Below are 21,746 nucleotides of genomic sequence, written 5' to 3'. Positions count from 1 at the left end.
TAGCTTTCCTTAATCTATAAATATCCTCGAAGTTTCCTTCAGTTCCCAATAGTTCTTTAAGATCATATTCCTGTCCTGCCCTTACAATTTTTCTCAACAGTAAGGGTATGTAAAGGTAAACACACACATATGTATTTCTACACATACATAATTTGTGTGTGTGTGTGTTTACATACATACACACACACATATATATATTGCCATTGGTGACCTTTTACAGCCTAACCTTCTTGATAATGGTGTTAATGACTGCCTGCAGGACAACTTCTAACTGACCAGACTGTCCCATGATTTGTGTGGCCAAGACATATTTCATCATCCTACATTTTCATTATTCAACTCATGTAATATTTTCATCTTTTGAGAAGCAAAATTTTAAGTTTGCATTGGGTGTGTAATGCAAACTTAAAATTGCATTTTAAGTTTGTCTTTTCATCAAAATGATGAAAAGACAAGTCTTAACATACTAGAAATTCCTAAAACTGTGTCCCAGAATAACACAGCTGTGCCTTCACCTGTTGCTCAGGTAAAGGCATTTTTTAGTCTTTTCATCAAAATGAAAAGACTAAAAAATGCCTCTTGTATTGAATGCAACTTTCACTATTCAAACTGAATAAATGAACTTTGCATATTTACAGGTTTTGAGATGCAGTTGTATTTATTCAACAACAGCAGAGATGGATCCAAAAAATTTTACTTGGCAGGGCAAAAGGATTAACATGAGTTTTAGGTCAGGTGGCAATGCTGGATGTCCTCGTGAAGTAAAATAGCTCTCTCTCAAACAATCTCTTTTATTGATCATAACCCTGACCATACACTTTCTGACCATACAGCCAAACAGATTTAAAGAGGATCTGCAAAAGAAAATGAAGTAGATTGGCAGGATTTGGTTAGAACTGATGGTGTAATCCACGTTACTGGGGAATATCCTGCCTGCTGCCTGCTAATTAAGTCATTAGCATGTCAGGACAGTCATGAATGTTGGGTCAATGCAGGTGATAGTGGTTGGAGTTCGTCCCACAATTGTTTAGTTACTGGTTCGACCCCTGCTCCACCACCTCTGTCGTGTCCTTGGGCAACATTCCAGTAACATGACACTTCACCTACAAGAAGTGGTCAAAGGGCCCGGTGGCACAGGTGCTGGGCAGTCTCATCTCTGGAAACTGTGGCTCCTATCCATCATGACTGAATGTGGTGTGAAGCGCTTTACGGGCCTCTGGACTTGATAAAGTGCTGTGCAAGTCATTTACCATTTTGCAGCAATAACCTTCAGTCAGAAGCCTTTTAAAATAAGGCTGCTACTGGAGCTCATTCTTGCTGACGCAATCATCAATCCCAATTACTCTTTGAAGAGACTTAGATGACATGAGTTACAACAGTTTTCCCCCTTTGGCATGAATACAGTATGAATCAAATTCTGAACTCACCTCTCATTCCTCTGTACGAAGTCTTAATCAAAGTGACAACACGCAAATAGCTCTTGCCTGACTTTTAACAGAGACTCTTGGATTTCATACAGATGTTGAAAGTTAGCATCAATGGTGGAATGCAGGGCACACAGAGAATTTTCAGTCTGAAATCACTTTCTTACTGTTACTCAGCTGAAGAAGACCACATCATTCTATATTTATAGTGAACAAACTCTCATGTCTTACTTCATTCACAGGTTTTGGTAAAAAAAAAATACTCTGTGGGAAGTAATAATTATAAAATCTTCACACATTCGAATGATGCTTAGTCAGCTAAGTCAAGCAGAGATGGACACATGCAAATACCTCTGGTAGAATTGTAGGACAGCACAATATGTCATCGTTTTTACATGGAACTGGAACATAAAGGAGTTTTTGGTATACATACTGTTAGGGAAAAAATTTATTGGTACAATTAACAACTGCTTCTCCGGGCACCAATACAACCATCAATACTGATATCTGCTGTTTCCAGTTTGATGTTTCAGACTGAAGACCATTTCTAAGTGTGGAAAGTGTGGAACACTGACAGAAAGCTAAATTGGCCAAACAGATTGGGAATAAAGGGCTGCACTTTGTTGGAATGTCAGTCACACTAATGTATGATGGGCTGAAGTGTGCTGAACACTTCTGACAGAGTGGATCCATTCTCTACCTCACTGTATCATGCTTTTGGTTGTGGTCCAACTGAGATGTCAGTCAGGCTTTCTGAGAGAAACAGAAAATGACCGTCTTTATCGCTACATCTGTCCATGTTTGGTTTTGTTCACCTTCTTCAATATTTTGGAGTATTCTCTTCATACCTCTTGTTTGTTTGATATGAACTCTTAGACCACCTCTTCAGTCCTTCATTCTTAAAACTAAAATAATTTTCTTCTTCTTCAGCCTTTAAATCCGGCTAGAAATGACCTTACAAGTTTGGAGCCATAGGAGAGATTATCCATAGTCCACATGAATGGTTCACCTAATCTAAACATGGGAAACCTTTTGTGTTTCTCTTGCTTGTTTAATGCTATACAGCCATTTAATAACCCTTGCATTTCGCTCCACAGCTGAGATGCCATAGGGGACGCGCTCGCCGGCCTCTTCCTCTTCCTCCCCCTCATCCTCTTCTGATATTCCGTCATTGGAAGATCGCTGTGACTGGTCACAATCGGAGGAGATCATAGAAGCTGATCGAAAGTTCAGGCTGACAATGTCCGAGTTGGCCCGTGCAAAGTTCTCGGGACCCACTGCCTCCAACTCCTCAGGGTCAAGGCCGCAATAATTAAAAAAGCGTTCCACATCCGCTCCGGCCCGGGCATACCGATCCGACAGGTCCGATTTGGATCTGTGCAGCGACGAACGACGAGTCACGTTTGAACCCTGCTCCAGATCAATGTTCAACTCAGCTGATGCACTAACAGGGTCTCCAAAGTCACATGGCAAAGACTGTGGAGTTGTGTTGTCGCAGAGCGTAGGGGACATTGGCGGGCGCGCACGTGGCAGTGACAAGGATAGTGCAGGAGGGAGAGAGGTGGGCTTTGGTTTGGGAGGGCGGGGTGGAGCTGAAGAGCTGCTAGACTGAGTGGTGCGCAGCGGTTTACCGTTGCACAGTCGCAGGAGGTCAGATGATGAGTGGGAGGTCAGGAGAGGTGGCAGTGGGGAATGAGAACGCTGGACAACTCCTCCTTCACATCCTCTTTCATCTTGGACTCGTCTGCTAAGGTTCAGGTTTCCTGCTTGTTGTGGAGTGCGACGCCCCCCGCTGGCCACTGGGGGGACCTTTAAGGAGTGAGAGAAGGATCTGAGAGAATGCGAGGTGCTCGGACTGGGAGCTGAGTCTGAAGGTTGCTCATTAAGGGTCATGGTGGATCTGTATGTTAGTGGCATCCTAGAAGGAGAAACAGAGTATTAGAAAGCACCACAAACACAAGTGACCACAGAGGACCTACATGTGAGCATAATGTTATTATAGTAATCACTCTATCATTGAATTTGCTACTGGCTGTGCCTTTACCTGAGCAACAGGTGAAGGCACAGCTGTGTTATTCTGGGACACAGTTTTAGGAATTTCTAGTATGTTAAACACATCACGTTTGACTCCAACAAAGCCTGATTTAAATTTCCTGAAGAGATATATTGTTTAATTAATTACATAGATCTTACACATCAAGTATTTACAGTTACATTTGTTTTTTTTAAACATACATAAGTTCAGAGCACTGGCAACCTTGCACAAGGTTAAGATTCGATCCCAAATAACAATTGTTAAATTAACAATGTTTATTTTGGAAAAACATTGTAATTCAAATCTCTGAATATTCTCTGTTGCTGGAAAAAAGAATCATATTCTGCAATAACGAAAGTCACTGCATCTAGTGTGAAGTGCTTTGGGGTCCTCTGGACTTGATAAAGTGCTATATGAGTACATATCATTTACCATTTCCCCTTTCAGTTGAAATAAAATAACTGTTCTTCTAATTAGGACAACTAGATATAATAACTGACACACATTTGAATCATTAAAAAAGCAGTATATTTAAAGATCTTCCTGAATTTTTGTAGCATCTAAAACATTTTTTTTTTTTCAGAAATTCTGCTCATCAAATGCTGCAACAGTCTTCATTTTTAGCCTGTAGACATAGTTGTTTGTAAAGGTCAAAAATCCTGTTTTGACCTTCCATTGTTTTGAAAATATTACTAAGCCACCCCTTAATATGTCTCTGGGCAAATTGCCCTGGTTCTGGAAATTTATTTATGCATAACAATGTTAATGAAAATGTTGTAAAACTTGTGCATGTTTTGTAATTTAAGGTTACTATCCATGATTTCCTTTCGTATCATTTCCTAATTTTTAACCATCAACTGCCTTTCAAAGTTAATTTTTTAGACACCAAATTCTTTGGCAATTTCATTTCCATTCATTTGGTTCTTAATGTTTTAATTTCCACTGGATGAAATTCAATGTACTGTCAATACATAAAATTCCAGATATATACAGTGCCCTATGAAATGTATTCACACCCTTGGACGTTTTCCACTTTTTATTGCTTTTACAAATCAACCATGAACAATGGCTCTCATGACAAAATAAGTTACAAAAAAGTAGTAACTTTTTTATAGTAGCTAAAAAGTTACTACAAAATAATAGTAATAAAAATATGTAGCATAAATAAGTGATTTTTATTGTTGAGAATAATAGTCTCCAAATTGCACATAACATGAAAAAAACTATAGACATTTTAATAGTTAAGACTGTTACTTAAAGGTTTGAAAAAACTTGGAGAGTTCCTTGATAGGTTTATTTGTCATAACCTGCAAAGAATCAGCCAGAGACAGAGATTAGGTTTCTTTTAATTTCTTTTCTGCAGAATAGGAGAATTGAGAACAGACGCGACGAATCGCTGTCAAACACTGTCTGGACTCAATTCTGCCAGTTCTTTCTTTGCATTTCTCTTTATTGTATAGAAAAAGGAGGTTGGGCTTCTTCACACAGTCACACAGAGAATTGACCAACCGTCTTTACATTCTGGAGCCTCCTATGGACATGCCCTTACAAGGGCATGTGACTGACCACAACTAATCAGTTACATATGGAACTAATAACACATGAATGTTTAACGTTTTTAGCTTCCAAGCAAACATCCTAAACAAAGTTAATAATATACTATACTACAAAAGAAAGAGAAGTTAAGTAAATATAAAAAGAAGAATAATATGAGAGTAATAATATAAAAAGAATAATATGAAAACATAACTTGTAAAATAAACTCATGAGTAAATGAACAGGAGGATAATTTTTCTAACATTCCTAAATAATTGTTTTTTATGAAAAGGACTGTTAAAAACAGCCTTCTCAGGTGGTGCACAAAATAAAAAGACCTTAGAATAACTTGGTTTCCTCCAGATATCTACATAGTTTCTCCTATTAGAATTTCACAATCACATTTCCATCTTCTAATGATCAAATTCAGAATCATTTTATATCAGGCAAGAGTTTTTGCTGAGGTGTAAGCTCAAATTTAGAGAAAATACGTCTTTCAGCTTTTTGTTAGTGTTTGTTCAAATCTTAGCTTTAAAATCAGAGATAGAATTAGCAGAACTCGGTGTATTAGGCATTAGAAATACTCTAGACAATATGCAACCGTCAGCAGTGACTCACCCCAACGGTGTCCAGCTTCGGGCCATTCTGACTGATGACCTCATGAGAACGGCACTTTTAGCTCCACCTGACAGTCCTTCAGAACCTGCTGCTGAGGATGAAGATGAGTTCAGCAGATTTTTTAAGATCTCCAGATTTAAATTCTCCCGTTTGCCGCTGCCACAGCTGGACGCACATGTGTCTGACTTTGCGTTGTTATTGGATGCTTTGAAAGGGATCCCGGCTCCGTTCCCTCCTCCACCAATCCCAGGGCTTTTCTTTGGCAGGATGGAAGGGTCAACGGTGGGCTTGGCCAGGACAGGCGGTTTGACTGGTTCTTGCTTGGCGTTGATGACCTCCTGACTCTTGACATACTTTGCTTTGTCAGCTTCTAGTCTCTCAACTGCACTCAGGCGGTTTGGGTTTGGTTCCGCCTGAGAACACATTAAAAATGAATTATTCTATGTTTCAGGCATGGAAAAATAAACATTTCATCATAAAGCAGTATAATCCAATTACTGCATACTTCTGCAACAAACCAATCAGATCAATGAAATGTTCTAACCAAAGAACATTCTCAACAATGACCACAAATATGTTTGAGGAAGTCAAAGTGAAGATTTAAAGCCAAAGCATCTTTGCATCTGCATCTCAACTCGAGTCGAGCAAATCTCAATCTCGTAATCTGTTGATGACAATGACAAATAAATCTTATCTTATCTTATCAAAGGATATTGTAACAACTGTCAAGAATGATGGTAATAGCATCGCACAAACAATAGGTTTCTCCTTCACCTTTAGACCAACAGTGAGATGGCCAAACATTTTGAAAGGTGGATAACTGGGTGTTCCAACAGGAAAATGAATAACATCAAGTAACTGGAATAATGTTGGCCTACTGAAAACGACACGTATAGATGTTGGGTCTGTGCCAGTAGACCAATCTCTTTGAAAGATGCTTACCAACTCTGTGGCAAAGCTCTTACAGAGGTTACAAAAAGCAGTACCCAGCAAGTTGGAACTCGCCCAGAGACATTTAACTATATACAGGAGTGCACTTCCACTGCGGATCCTAAAGGTTTTTTCTCCAAAACTTAACTTTCCAAAGGCTTTTTATTCACCCAAGATGTTTTCTGTGAGTTTTGAATGGGGTCTTAAACCTGGGCAGTAAAATATGACTCCTGACACTGAGAAGGTTATCGTTCTGCAGCAGTGCCATGACAATAAGGGGGCACAGGTTTCCAGGTGGTGGTGCAGGTTGCCCCTCTTGTGTGGTGGAATGTGTGAGGGAGCTCGGCTACATTGTCGAGTGGTGGTCTCCTGGAGGGTGGTCTACGCCTCTTGGGGACATTTCGGACAGGCTGAGGGGTATTGAGCCCTGCTCCCTTGGACTTTCCGATTGGGGTGGGATCATAAAATCGGCCTGCTGAGCGCTGGAAGGCTTATGACCTTCTCAAACATATTACTTCCTCTTAATTCCAGATGACAAATTAGTACACACATGTTCATAAACACACACAATCACTGTTACATAATTCAAAAGGTCATACCAGCACAGGTTCAAATTACATAATACAACCTGTGTCACATGATATCATGGGCAACCATAATTTAATAAAGTCAATCACGCAATTAGGACACCATCCCCTGAAGTTACTACTGAATTATCATTAACCAAGGGTCCACACGCTGTGGACACAGCGTAGAACAAGGGGCTGGTTTTTATCAGGTGGGAGCATTCATCTTCTTCATATGAAGCTGGATGCCATATGAAGAGTCATCCAGCTTTTTTATATGGTTTGCATGGAATGCTAAAGTAAGACATGTGATTAAAAAAATCCAATTAGGATTACAAGTAGCCATCTACAAACATTATTCATGACAATTTACACACAGCTGTTAAGCTCTGAAACTGAATTTAAAAATCACTTTTAAATTAGAAGAAGTTCGAAAAAATAGATCTTTAAAAATAAAATCCTTCAACATATGTAGGGTCACATTGTAACGCATCATTGTTTCCATTTATCATGGTTTCTTTGACAAATTAGAATGGTTCAAAGAAATTATTAAAGGCCAAACTAATCTGACCTTCGACCTCAGCTGTAGGAGTCCTCATTAAGACCACAACAATGATATTCTCACCTGCCTTCTGAAGTACTCAGGGCCCTTGTTGAGGATGCGAAGAGGTACAGTGGAACTGAAGGGCGTGGTGGGGCCAGCAGACTTGCTACCTGGCAGGGGAGGAGCCAATGTCTCTGTCGGCATGGCAACAAGGCGATTGGGGTGGCCGGCCGTGGTGGCAATAGGTGCGGGGTGGTTGACAGAGGGTGGGGTCACTAAGGAACCCCCAAAACATGAAGACACAAGGTGGAGGCAAGAAAAAAAGTCTAAAAGCAGGCAAACCCCCTCACCCTGCACATCGCTTCTGAGAGAAGGCAAGAGTTACTGAAGAGGAGTGGTGGGAGAATACTATAGTCACATAAACGGATTGAAAGGATGATCTCTGTTCTCTAATCTCTGTTAGCTCTTTGGATAGAGCTTCAATCATTTAGGTTGGGCAACAGAACAATGGAAAGGAGGCAAAAGAATGCAGTGACAGTAAAGTGAAACTCAAGACGTGTGACAGCAGTGTGGTGTGGATAAGAGATCCCTTTCAGCCTGGGGACAACAGAGGCTGTTAGAAAATCAACAACCTACTGCCTCTCCACTGAGACCAGCTCTCCCTTCAGCCTGATAAGCATCTGAAAAGGGAAAAGAAAAAAACAGTCAATAGAGTAGTTGGACATCATTTACCTTGCAATATGGAACTGCAGTATTTCTGCAAGCAAACAAAGTAAATCATCCATTCATCTGAAGTCAGGCCATGACTGAGTTTTGTTGGTGCAATTTTTATGATGGTCAAATATCTTTTCTTTCTTGTTTTCTTTGCTTTTAAAAAATAAATAAATGTGAAAACAGATGAAACAACTAACAACAAACTGACATCTGTATATGATTTAGTGCCCACTAAATGAATATTCCTAGATCATAACTTTTAAGTAGCATACATGAAAAATAATCTTACCCTGGTCCAATCAAAAATAAAGGATTTTTGCATGACAGGCAAAAATCTTGTGCAAAGATGTTTGCATCTTTTCATATCTGCTCATTTGAATAGTTAAGTACAGTTTTTTGTTCCTTCTTTCTTAAAAACATATTTTACATCATAAATATCTTTACCCTGCAAACAATATTTACCAGTTTGGAGGCTTGCTTTGGCTCTGCTCATTGATTCTCTTAAACCCTCTGCTTTATTGCTGCCTGTGTATTTGGCCTCTAGGTGCTGCAGGTTGTCAGTGGGAGTCACAGTCACTGTCAGGTAAAAAACAACAGAACAGAGTAAAGCAGAGCAGCAGAAGTTCCTCATGTCAGCAGAACTTCACTTTCAGATCAATGAATGACCTTGAAGGTGATGTTGTTCTAAGCAGTAGATGGATAACAGCTCTATGAACCCTTTTCATACACAGGTGTGACTGTGGGGAACAGCTATTTAAAGCTGCTTTCTTGTATGTATGTGGCTAAGGAAGGTAGACTAGTGTGTCATTTTAATAAATAGCCATTCGCCACCTACTGGGCAGCCACTGTAAGTTCCCTGAGAATTTCTCCAAATCCACAAGAACAGAAATGTTGAACACCTTAGGAATATCTTGCCAATTATAAGGCAAACCTTTAGGTATAAAAACATGAGTAACAGCAAAGTGCTAACAGAAGAATGAACCAGTCTGCATCACTGGCTCTAGCCACATTATGGTCTGGACTCATAATGTGACTATATTGTTCTTTGGGGAGTGAGTGGGAATCGAACGTGCTTCAGTGGGAAGAGCAGCCATCTTGCAGTCAGATAATTTGAGGTCCAATTCCAGCTTTCTCCCAAGCCACATCAATGTGCAACTGGGCAATACACTCATCCAAAAATTGCCATCTGACAAGACCTGAAATTCACAGTGTTGCATATTATACAATCAATTTCTGCAAATCTAGTTTTTATAATTTAATTGAAATAAAATTTTTGTAAAGCGCCTTGAGATAACATTTGCTGTGAATTGATGGAATTTAAATACACTTAACTGAATAAATCCAGGAAATTCCCTCATAGAACTACAACAGAAATGTGTAATAATGTGGATGTTTGTTTTGGACCATGAATGATAAAAAAACATCAACACATCAGTTACACACTTGGGACGCTCACTCCTTCAAAGTAAAACATCCCTCAGCTGTGCCAGTGTGTCTCTTGCTAGCAGACCAACAGTCGTCGGATTCAACGGCTTTAACAGTAAACTAATCAAAACGTGGACTGCTGGTTAAAACATGCATTTAACTTAACATTAACAATTTTAACTAAAACATTTTTGTTGTTTTTGCGTGCAATATTTGCCACACTTCACTTTACTTTATCAATCCGTTTATTATTTCTATTTTTAATTGACAATTTTGACTGGATTAGTCCTCCACAGGAACAAAGGAGCAACTGAAAATGGACTAATCCAATTCTTGTGAAAAGACATGAAGAGGCAGAAGGAGAAAGAAGAGATGGAGGCTGGAGAGCAAGGCGAGGCACCAAGGATTAATGAGGCAACCAAAATAATTCAAAAGGGGCCATTGACACATTTTGCATAAATTCAACATAATACTCTAACCTTTTCCAAATAAACAGTTGCATCATGCATAATACTTAAAATCAATTAAACATTTACCAATACATTCCAACAACAACATTACTGGACTCATTAAATACCAAACACTGTATTCCCAAAACATATTTACAATAAGATCGACAGGCAAATGCAGTATTCTGGATGAAGAGTTGTGGATAAACTGGAGTAAAAAGTAAGAAAAACAAGTCATTTATACACAGGTCTGCAACAAAAGAATTTTTATCAGACCAATAACCGGGGCTCTCAGTAAGAGATGCTGGCATCCATTGAGCTAGAACAGTAAAAACACTTTATTGCTGCAGCATTGGCTGGATTAAATTAACGACAGCAGGAGAAACCAGGCCAGGTTACAGAACAATGTTCCAATGTTTTATAGTTTCCTGTCACTTTTGAAAGGCACTGTGGATATTTCTTCCAGTATACTTCAGAAAGGAATAATTTATTATTAAAATATTTATCAGTTAAAGCCAATACCAAATATTTGGATAGTTCTGGCCTCCCAAAATAAAGACATTTAATTTATTTGGACAAAAATGAGTCTGACCTCTGTGTTTCTTGACTGAATCTTCACTTTACTCAATTTAGAATAGAAATACCATATATTGTTCCACAGTGTGGAAATTCCAGTGCAACAGTAACAAAGTGACAAAGAATGTAGAGTCAAATAGAAAAAGAGTGTTGAACATTTTTTTTGATATTTTGTCTGTGAATTGTTGCTTTATTGGATGAAGTTTTTAGTAACAATTTCACAGCGAGTGAGTTCTGTATTCAAAGATAAAGACAATCCACGCAAGTAGTGTGTGACCTTTTTATGGTGGTTTTTGGTGGCGACTTTTATTGTTTTGGTCAGGCAGTGCAATTGGTTGCATTTGTTGAGGAGACACAGAATTCTCCCAAAAGCTTCATCGCCATGTTCTCCAAAATGATGCCAACGCTCTCCTTTATTTTTAGTGTCAACAAAAGAGACGTGCTTAATACCATTAATCTCATTGGAGAAGCCATCTGGAAGCCCCTCCCCTGCTGTCATGTCCACTACACTGTCTACACATGGCCCTTTTTCATTGTATTCATTGTAATGAATAAAAAGCGGGTAACTGATTTTGGGTAACAATCAGTTACCCATGATTTTATCTTCAGTTAGTTTAATGTACCTTTTAAATACAGATGACATAATTTGCAGTTTGGGATGTTTTGTGATCAGCAGAAATTACTGACCCACATTTGAAGCAATAATACCACTCAAATTAAATGACTAAATAGTGCAAACTTGTGAGATAGTGAAAAACAAAATCATTCAATTCAATTGAGTTTATTTATCCCGATAAGATAGATACAGGAATACATTTCCCATGTGGGAACATAAGCAGTAATTCTGCTCTCAACACAAAAAATTGGAGGGGAGTCAGGCTGACTATTGTCACCTTAAAGTTAATCATATTATGCAGCAGAATAATAATCTGAAGCACAGCAATGACTCAAGGGTTCAACCAAAAAAACTAAATTAAGGTTTTAGAGTGGCCTGGTCAAAGTTCAGCCTTAGATTAAATTGACCTAAAACATGATGTACATGCAGGAAAACCAGCCAGTACAGCTGGATTAAACATTTCTACAAAAGAGAAAAATGCACAAAAATTCCTCCACAGGGATGTGAAAGACCGACTGCCAGTTATTGCAAACATTTGACAGCAATTGCTACCATCAAAGCTTGAACAATCAGTTATTATATTCAGTGGAAAGTGGGTTTTTTAGTTTCACAACTGGCCTACCACTTGTTATGAAGCCAGAAGAAGAAAGGCTGATCATTTAACAACTTCAGATGAGGACAGTCACAATAAGCAATCAATGAATTGCATGATAAATTGACACAAACTCAAACATTTTCATTTGAATATTTTTTCTCTTTTCTCTCTACCAAAAACTGGATGACAAAAGTCTTCAGTCTGGTGCTTTGGTCTCAGCTAACCCTTTATTTGAAGAAAAATGTTGTTTACAGACACTTCAACAGTATTTTATTTGTTGATTTTGTTGTATTTTTGTTATTTAAAATATCGTCCAGTTCCAGTGTTAAATGTTCATCAGAATTTAAAGTTTCCTGAGAATGTGTTCTTGCATTATTATGCAATTATTACCATTATATAACTTGAAAATGTTCTCTAAACAACAACCATTTGACAGCTGACAGAACAGCTGTCAAATGGTTGTATATTTGCTTACAATTTCATGTGAATTTTAAGTGAACTTTTGAAATTTTGCAAAAGAGAAAAAAAAAAGTTAATTGCAATTCAAGGGAATTTCCATCTACTGCTTTGGAGCGAATCAACCTACACAAAGCGCAATTTAATCAGAGGTTGATGCTGCCTACAGCTGTACTGGAGCAGATGTAGAGGTTGGAAACCACATCTCAAAAAGCTGGAGGTTTGACCTTGGAAATTTTTTGTTTTGTTCCTCTAAAAAGCCACTGATGCACCAGTCGATGGGAATAGGCCTGTCAAGATAACAAATTTTGTTGAATGATAAATTATCCCATAAGTTATTGCGATAAACAATATTGTTGTTTTGAGACCATTTTCATCTAATGTAAAGGTGATGACATAAAAATGCAAGAACACATTCTCAAAGATCAAGATCAGAAGCCAAATTCAACAGCTATTTCATTCAAACTATTGTAAGAATGAAAATTGGAGTAATGAAAATGTATAATGTTTGAATTTTTTTCTGAAAGGTGATGTGTAATTGTGAAAGGTCCCCCGATGGGGGAGAAAAAAAGAAAAAAAAACAGTTGGGTGATGGCTTGCTGGAGAGCTTTAAAAATGAATACGTTAGATTAAAAAGTATTAATTTTTAATCTAAAACTATAAAGTACATGAATACTTCGTAGTTTGGGCCATTTTTCACTTTTCTTTCAGTCATGATTACTGGTGAGTGATATTTGTTTTTGCTCTTTTGAAGAATAAAGTCAACAGAAAGAATCTAAACAATCCTAATTAAAACTTTACATAAAGTGGAAGTTTTGACCTATAATAAGATAAACAAGTTGATTAAATGGAAACCATCCTAACCTATGATCCGTTTGCTTATAACTAGAAGTTGTTAGGGAAAAACATCTACTTGTTTGAAACTTAGTTCAGAATGTGCAAATATCCACTAGTGTTCTGTTCAGAACTGGTGGTAAAGAACATTTTAATGGACATTGTTATCTTAATTGTATTTACTTATTTATTCTCCTGTCTGTTGATTTCATAGGCTCTTCATTATTTGTTGCTCACATGGGGGTGGTGGTGCTTGTGAGCGGGGGCCGCTGAATACAGAAATAAAGCAATATAGCCGTTTAAAGATACACAATAAAATGCCCTGTATAGTTGAGTCATCAGACCAAAGCCGTTGCTATGGTAGTGCCACAAAGCAGCCTGCTTGCAGTACACCAAGAAATATAGAGACAAGCCTAAAACTTCTGGAAAAAAGTAATTATGAGTAATTAGACCAGATTTGAGCTGCATAAATGCAACCATCCTCACTACATCAAGACAGAGGGGAATGTTATAACACTGAGAAAACGTTTCATCAGAGGTTCTGCAGAGGACAATAATGAAAATATTCAAAAATACAAAGCCAAGCCAAACTAAAACACTGGTCTGTTTGTGAGGGATCCATTGATACAGGTGATTGTTGAGGCCTCTCTTCTGGAGCTTCTGACCGAACAGATCAGGCTGACTTGTGTTAAATGTTCTGGAGAAATCAAAGAACATGATCATCATAGCTATCTGCTTTGTCCAAATGACAGTGGGCTTGTTGATGCAGTCCTATGATGCCATTTAAACTTCAACTAAATACCAATAAATAAGTTGCAAGGATTCCTGATATGTTCTTGTTTGAATACTCAAGTGGCCCAACAGGAGTCTCTTCAGGACTTTGGGACAAGGCTAAATATCTTCTGCAGCCCTGGAACCTTCTCCTAGGTCAGATTAAAGTTGAAGAGATGCTGCAGAATCCCACAGAGCTACCGTACTCTGTAAAAGCCTTCAGGGTTTGGAAACTGACATCATCTGGAACTGGTAAAGTTTAGTCTCTCCCACTGCCTCCTCGCCTGACTTCTAAAGACAGATAGGTGGGAGGCGGAGGCAAAGGGAGCAGCAGCATCTCCTGATTTGGTTGAAGACAAACATTTAGAACCAGTAGGCTCTATGGCTGAGGTGGAAAACAGGATTTTGAGGTGTGACAGGAAAGCTGTTGCTCAAGCCATCTATTGGGACGTCTGCTTAGCTGAGAAAAGGATGATGCTGAACTTGTTCATGAACTGAACCTATTGAAGAATGTGTTCATTTCATTTGCTGTGTCCAGAGCTCCATCTATACGTTCCTCCTTCTGCTTGAGGTCTGTGGTTTTCTTTATACCAGACATTTCTGTTAGCATTAAGAATCAGAATGCCTTTATCGTCATTGTACAAAAGCACAGTGGAATTTCTGGAATTTGCTCTCTGGCTTAGTATGTTTTCTAGCTGTCTATAATCTTAATTATAAGTTACTATATAGTCCTAAATAATTCCAGTCTCCCTCCTTAAAGTTTCCTTTTTCTTGTTTAGCAATTTCTTTAGGTCACTGTTGATCCAGAGTTTGCTATTGGGAAAACATCTAGCTATTCTAGTAGGAATTGCACTGTCTGTAATTCATATACTGTACATTTAGTCGGTCCCATTTTCTGCCATGGCACTGATGTCCTTTCCATGTGGCTGACAGACTGGGGTCTGCAGCCTCAAAACAGCCCAAAACAGTCCTGCAGAAATTCTTCAGCCCCCTTTTGCTAATTTTTTTTATTACATTTGGCCTTTAAATGAAGGGTTTATATTTGGAGCAAAGAAAAGCAAGGTTGTCATCTGATTTTTCCAGAGAAGATCTTGCTTTAAAGATTGATAACTCTGACATTTGCATAAAACAAATCCAACACTGTTTTCTCTGGCGGCTGTCAAATGGTTGAAATGTTAGAAGTGCAGTAGAGAGTGAGGCATGAATAAAACTAACAAATATTGCCACAAACACATTGGAGTGGTGTGTCTGTAGTTAGCAACTGAACTGAAGGCATCAAATGCATGGTTTGCAACAGCTGACAGAGGGATGTAAACAGTTCACAAAATGACACAAGAGTAAATGATGTGGACAAAACTTACTAAGTTCAAATGACACTTCACAGTAACATGTCATGGATGACACAATCTGTTGTTCACGAGCACTGCTAAATCCACCTCCTTTGCTCTTTCTTCTCCTTTTTAAATCTCTGTCTGCTTGTGTGGTCAGACAGTTCAGCAGAGAGACACAGTTGATGATAAGATCCTGCAGCCATGTCTCACTAAAACACATAGTACTGCATTCCTGGTAATCTGTCTGGATCTTACAGTCCATCCAAACTGTTTGCCAAAAGTCTCACTTTGCCCTTTATGATCAATGGTTTGAATTTCCCTCTTTACTCTCATCACATCACGACAAATGTTCAAAAGTTAAAAGGTATCGCCAAAAATTCTTCCAGCTGCACTGCATCCAAAACCAGAGATTAGTTGTCCAAAAATGTACTGAATCATAAAAAGAAGATTGCTTAAATTTGGTTTTGAATTCAGGAATGATGAGCAATCAAATCCCTGGTCAGACAGCAACTCTGAGGCAAAGTTCATGACCTTTTCCAGCTGGGATAAACGGAGCCACTCAGGGCAGGATCTGAGAAAGTAACCACCTGGATGCACTCCTGGCCGCTGACACGACATGACTGTTTTCTAGCACCTAAACTCCAGGCCTCCCTCTTAAAATATTCACAACATTTTCCTAGTGTGTAAGTGTAATATTGTTTTCATGATGCATCCTTTTAATGCTATTTAAGATTACGGACAGAGACAATTTACACTTCAGATGTATTTTAAAGACTTGAGAGTTAAAGATTTATTTAAAGAGACCAATGTGATTTTTAATAAATACTGATGCCAGCAGAGGGTTTTGTGTAAACCACACAGAAAGCTTTTTATGGTGAATTTAAGGCACTGATATCAGATTATTTATTTTCAGATCTTTCTAAGAATTTTCAAGCTAATGTTTTAAAAACTTTGACATTTGTTCATTTGTTACCACTTCAGAAACAACACTGAAAGAAGTTGGAGTAAAACATTGTGAGCATTGAATTTGAAGACCATAAAACAAGAAATGTAATGAAGAACCTAATTTTACTGGGTGAAATTCAAAGGCTTTGATCAATAAAAGTACTGAAACAGAGGGCAGCTGTGGCTACAATCAGTAGCTTGACATTATCAGCATGTCACTGTGTGTGTGAATGGAAATGACTGATTTCATGTAAAGCATCTTTGCTTAAAACCAAGATTAAAATCAGCTGATTGGAAATTAATTACAGTCAAATAAAATATGGAGAATTGTGGTCAGAAAACTTAAGGAGCAGAATCCTAACCCTAGCAGACAGACAATATTAGTTTATCATATTCCCAGTGATAACCAGGGAGATGTTTTACATATTTATCATAAAGTTCATGTGTAAGAGAATCAAAATAAATTAATGTTTACTGATCCCATGGAAACACTGTAATGCCATGATGATATTTCTATCCAACGTTATACCAAACTTGACTTTTATTTCTACAATGTGACGGTATGACCATTGTGTTCCTAACTTCCTTTTTTTCAACCACTTATTAGTTATAGTCTTTATTATTATTGTTCGGCCAATTAATGTGAAAATCCTACAAGAAACTTTTTTCTGATTTTGTATTTTTGTAGCTTGCAGTGAGAACAAAGGATAAATTTAGTCAATTCTGTAAAGGTAATCTACAGTATTTCTCTTAATTAAAATGTAGTGAAAATGTACCAACCATGTTTTTTTTGTTTGTTTTTTGCAGCACTGCACTGCTAATGCATGCTTATGTTGGGGGAACCAACACCAATTTTAATCTGAACTATTATTAACCATTTCAGCTAAACAGGCTGTGTGAAGACACACAGGAGCTTTCTCAAAATCAGAGATGAAGAACCATCATTTGCAACCAGAACTACTACACTCAAAACGTCCAGCAGCAGCAAATGGGCTGCTACTAACACACACAAACCTCTGAGGAAGATGAGGGACAGAGTTCGCTTTGTTTTATAAAATTATATATATATATATATATATATATATATATATATATATATATATATATATATATACAGTATGTATGTATATAAAACAAATGTAATTCCTTCTGTAGAAAAAAACTATAAAATAAACACTGAAACATGAAATGTCCTGTGCCTATGTGATGTATGTGCATATATCAGTGTGTGGTTGTGTAGCTCATCCAGTAGTGATGGATCCAGGATTCAAACACTAGTTCTTCCTCTTCAGTTCAGCAGTTAGACATGAAGTTAATAAAAGGTTTACTTTATATTGATGCTGATTTTATGATGTTGTTTAATCCAGTGTTGTATAGTAACGAAGTAAAAATACTTCACTACTTTACTTAAGTATATTTTGGAGTACTTCATACTTTCCTCGAGTATGAACATTTTTGATGACTTTCACTTTTACTTCACTATATTTCCGAACTTAATTGCGTACTTTTACTCCGATACATTTTCAGTGTGTGGTTTAGTTACTCGTTACAAAAAAGCGAGAGAGAGAAACAAAGTGTTTTGACCCCACCTACTGATTAGCAAGTAGCAAGCAGGCTACCGAACAAAGTCCATAGCCTACTTGCCTGGGCTTGTTCATCACCACCAATAGGATATACCTGTTTCGCTTCTCCCATTAAACACAAAGCAAGTCTCGCAATCAGCAGCAGCCACATGGAGGAGGAGACGGAGACCACAACGACTGCAACTACGTCAGACACGGCTCCAGGGGAACCACCATCTGGTGATGAGAGCCCATGGCCTTATTTAAACACAATACACTCTTTCGTGGGTGTTAAAGATTCGTCGTACCGCATGCAGTTTATGTTATTCCTGCCCGAAGATGTGGAAATTCTATCTTACAAAAACTCCCCGTCCAACTTGAAGAAACACATCGAGGTAACGTCTTATGAAATGGTTATAATCCTCCTGTTTCAGTAACTATAGCTTGGTCACTAGACACTACTGTGAAATCTTGACCATAACGTTACCTGTATAAATGAACTTTGTTTGGCATTGTTTCAGTTCCACACGTGGTGTATTTAGCTTAGGCTTAATGTTGACTGTAGCAGGCTACCTAGACTCCTCTGTTCAAGGGGGACAGAAGCCATAGCGATAGCAATTTAGACTAAATTTAACGAATATAGGAAAGGCATGCAAGTTCAAAACCACAAACCATTAACATGTGCTACTCTTTAAAACTGGAACAATTTATTAGCAGATTTAATTTTGCCTGCACTTGGTTGTGTACATTATTTTAAGTGTATTTGACAAGTTTACCAAAATATAAAAAATGTCATTCAAACTGCATTCGCCTTGTTTTACTTTTTACTTGTACTTTTCATTACATTACTTGAGTACATCCATTTTTACAGTAATTTCCATACTTAAGTACAAGACGTTTCAGATACTTTAAGACTTTTACTCAAGTAACATTTCAGTCAGTGACTTGGACTTTTACCAAAGTCATATTTTGGAGAGGTACCTATACTTTTACTTGACTCTGAGATTTCAGTACTTTATACAACACTGGTTTAAACTGGGGTGCACTGATTGTAGTTTTCTGGCTGATCACTGAACTTTAAAAGATGCAGTTCTGATTTTTTGACTGAAATTGTGCTAAATATAGCAACAACTTTGCAAAGCTGGCAGACATGACCTGGTGGTCTGTCAGTCAGCCCTCTCTCACAGCAGAGCAAAAAGGGGCTGTGGCAGATTTTCAGATATTTCTGGAGGCAGATGAGATCAGTTTCTCATGCAAGTATTGGCTGACCTCCCAAAATGAAGGAACCCGGGTTGAATAGGTGGATTCCTGATTTAAATGTATCCGGGTCCTTCCTGCTTTCTTTCTTTTGCATTTGTTTATTTGATGACTCGGTTTCTAATCGTCAATTGAAAATGACATCAACACTTAGTCCAGTTTGGAACTTCTGAAGCCTGAGTGAGAAATGTAAAGAGCAGAAGAACTCAAGGATGCAGCAGGAGCAGATAGAAGCATCTAACTGTTGTTCCGCTCAGCTCGAGCGACCTAGGAGGCTGGAGCAGACGGGTGTGTCAGCAGAGGCACGTTAGCAGCTGACAGCCACTACACGAAGAGCGCGTGCTCGTGCGCGCGGTGCTGATGCTTCGCTATGCCAAACCCCACCGAGCAGAAAGGCACGGCACGGCACGGCACGACACGGAATGTGTTCCTGACTCTGCACAGCGGGCTTAAAAACCAAGCTGCTGTTCCCAAAGCACACAACCACAACATCAAACACTAACGGTGCCTGGCAAAGCTCCCCTCTGCTGCTGCCTGAATGACAATCTGCCGAACAATAGACCTGAGCGGATCGGCCGGAGGAGGGACGGCGAACCCCACGGGTGATGATGGAGCCAAACATGCAGATCAGATGGAGCAGAACTGTTTATGTGTCCTACCTCAGCTTCGGAGTGAGAAAACAAAGGATGCTGCTGCAATTTCTCTCCGTCAGATCGGTGCGTTTGTTCGGCCTGACAGCGTCCAGTCCTCCGCCAGCAGCAGTGAGCAGCAGCGGCACTTCCTTCCGCCCAGCCTCTTCACAATCAGGTCCTTTTCTGTTCGAGACTCCCAGCAGCCTTTCACCTAGAAATCTACGTTCACTCTGTAGACCAGGGTTTTTACTCAAAAAGCCACGCTAAAGATAAAGGCGACACAAAATTTGGTTTAAAATATATATATATATATATATATATATATATATATATATATATATATAACAAAATAGCCTTCTATTTGAAGCCACTCCGCAGTTCGTTTTTTGTCCGCAATAAAAATGTTTTAGTCCATTTATTTTGTATAAAACTACTTTGCTTTTCAAGTAGAAAGATGAAACAAATTAAGAATGAAAATCTTATTTGATCATTTACACTCTTAGAGAGAAAATGGAGCTGCAGCTAAGTGCAGTGCAAACCAAGAAGTTAACATAAATGCATAAAAAATATTTTTAATTTTGATTTTATTTTGGAACTGAGGATGACATTTTCCCGTTCGGTGTTGTGATTTTAGCAAACCTAACGGAGAGCGGCTCAGACCCTGCAATGAGACACATAAATCCAGATGAAGGGGAGAGGACCCCCCCCCACCCCCCTCTAGCCTCGTTCCTTTTTTACTCTAACTAAACCGTCCTGCTCTCACACACACTCTCTGCATGTTTGCCTTTTGGATATATTGGAGCAGCTCTATGCATAATATTAGATTTTCTTGGATGTCGCTGGCTTTCAAGCTGTTTCCCCTTCCCTCCTGAATGGAGCGGTCCGTCCGTTAAAGGGCCAGTGCTTGGATTGTCAGCTGCAGCGTCTCAGGTTGACTGCGACAGAAGGTGATCTGCTTTAACTGCTGACGTCTGATCAAGTTTGTTAAGGTTTTATTTGAAGGACTTATTTATACCCGAATAATAAGATAATATATTGAAAAATCCACTGTTTGCTAAAAAAAAAAAAGTCAGTAGGCTATATTAAAAATAAACGCATTATATAAACATTCTAAAATATTTGAACATGGGGGAGAAGCCCCTCCCCGTTTCTGATTAGTAACAGTCCAGCCCAGAACCAGGCTCTTTTACTGTCTGTTGAGTTTCTTTGGTGTCTGAGTTTGATGCTAATTGCAAATAAACTTATAATGAGGGGCAACATCTGCTATACAGTAAACAGCAGTCACATTCTTCACTGCCATGCTTGTTGCGTTTCTGTTCCGTTGACCGGCTTTTGGACCGGCCCACATGTGACGTAACGTTGGACGCAGAAAAACGTGAACCGTTACCATCTGGGTTTATTCTGCGGGGCCCGAGACGAAGCTGAAGTTGGTTATTACGGTGGCCGACAGGTGCAAATGCGCAGCAAAAGAGAAAACATGCAAACAAAAAAGAAGACACCCCCGAATGAAATGCAGCAAACAAAAAGAGAGACGCAAACACCCCCGAATGAAATGCAGCAAACAAAAAGAGAGACGCAAACACCCCCGAATGAAATGCAGCAAACAAAAAGAGAGACGCAAACACCCCCGAATGAAATGCAGCAAACAAAAAGAGAGACGCAAACACCCCCGAATGAAATGCAGCAAACAAAAGGTGTTGAAAACGGAAGTGCTCCAGACCACTAGGGGGAGTCAAAGAAAATAGTATTCATTTCTATGGGACCAGATGCAAAATTCTTCTTCTTCTTCTTGGTATTTATTGGCGGTTGGCAACAAACTTACAGTAGCATTACCGCCACTTACCAGTTTGGAGTGTGGTTCGAGATGGTCTATAAACTTTCACTTTCTACCTTTTCCCTCCATTAACTCCTGATTAAACATACCCCCACA

At 38.8% G+C, this 21,746-nt stretch overlaps 1 protein-coding gene across 1 annotated transcript; it reads right to left on the bottom strand.

Annotated features, from left to right (window-relative positions):
- Positions 1 to 1,857: 1,857 nt before the first annotated feature.
- Positions 1,858 to 20,056, bottom strand: fam110b (family with sequence similarity 110 member B). Its single transcript, XM_023336008.1, has 5 exons — positions 19,844 to 20,056; positions 8,830 to 8,943; positions 7,735 to 8,333; positions 5,614 to 6,026; positions 1,858 to 3,342 (listed from the first exon to the last, which is right to left on the bottom strand). The coding sequence occupies exons 3-5, from the start codon at positions 7,855 to 7,857 to the stop codon at positions 2,439 to 2,441; spliced, it is 1,440 nt and encodes a 479-aa protein (XP_023191776.1). The 5' UTR covers positions 7,858 to 8,333; positions 8,830 to 8,943; positions 19,844 to 20,056; the 3' UTR covers positions 1,858 to 2,438.
- Positions 20,057 to 21,746: the final 1,690 nt, after the last annotated feature.

The sequence above is a fragment of the Xiphophorus maculatus genome, chromosome 6 (genome assembly GCF_002775205.1).
Source record: "Xiphophorus maculatus strain JP 163 A chromosome 6, X_maculatus-5.0-male, whole genome shotgun sequence".
Classification (NCBI taxonomy): Eukaryota; Metazoa; Chordata; class Actinopteri; order Cyprinodontiformes; family Poeciliidae; genus Xiphophorus; species Xiphophorus maculatus.
This window is presented reverse-complemented; position numbering and strand designations above follow the sequence as displayed.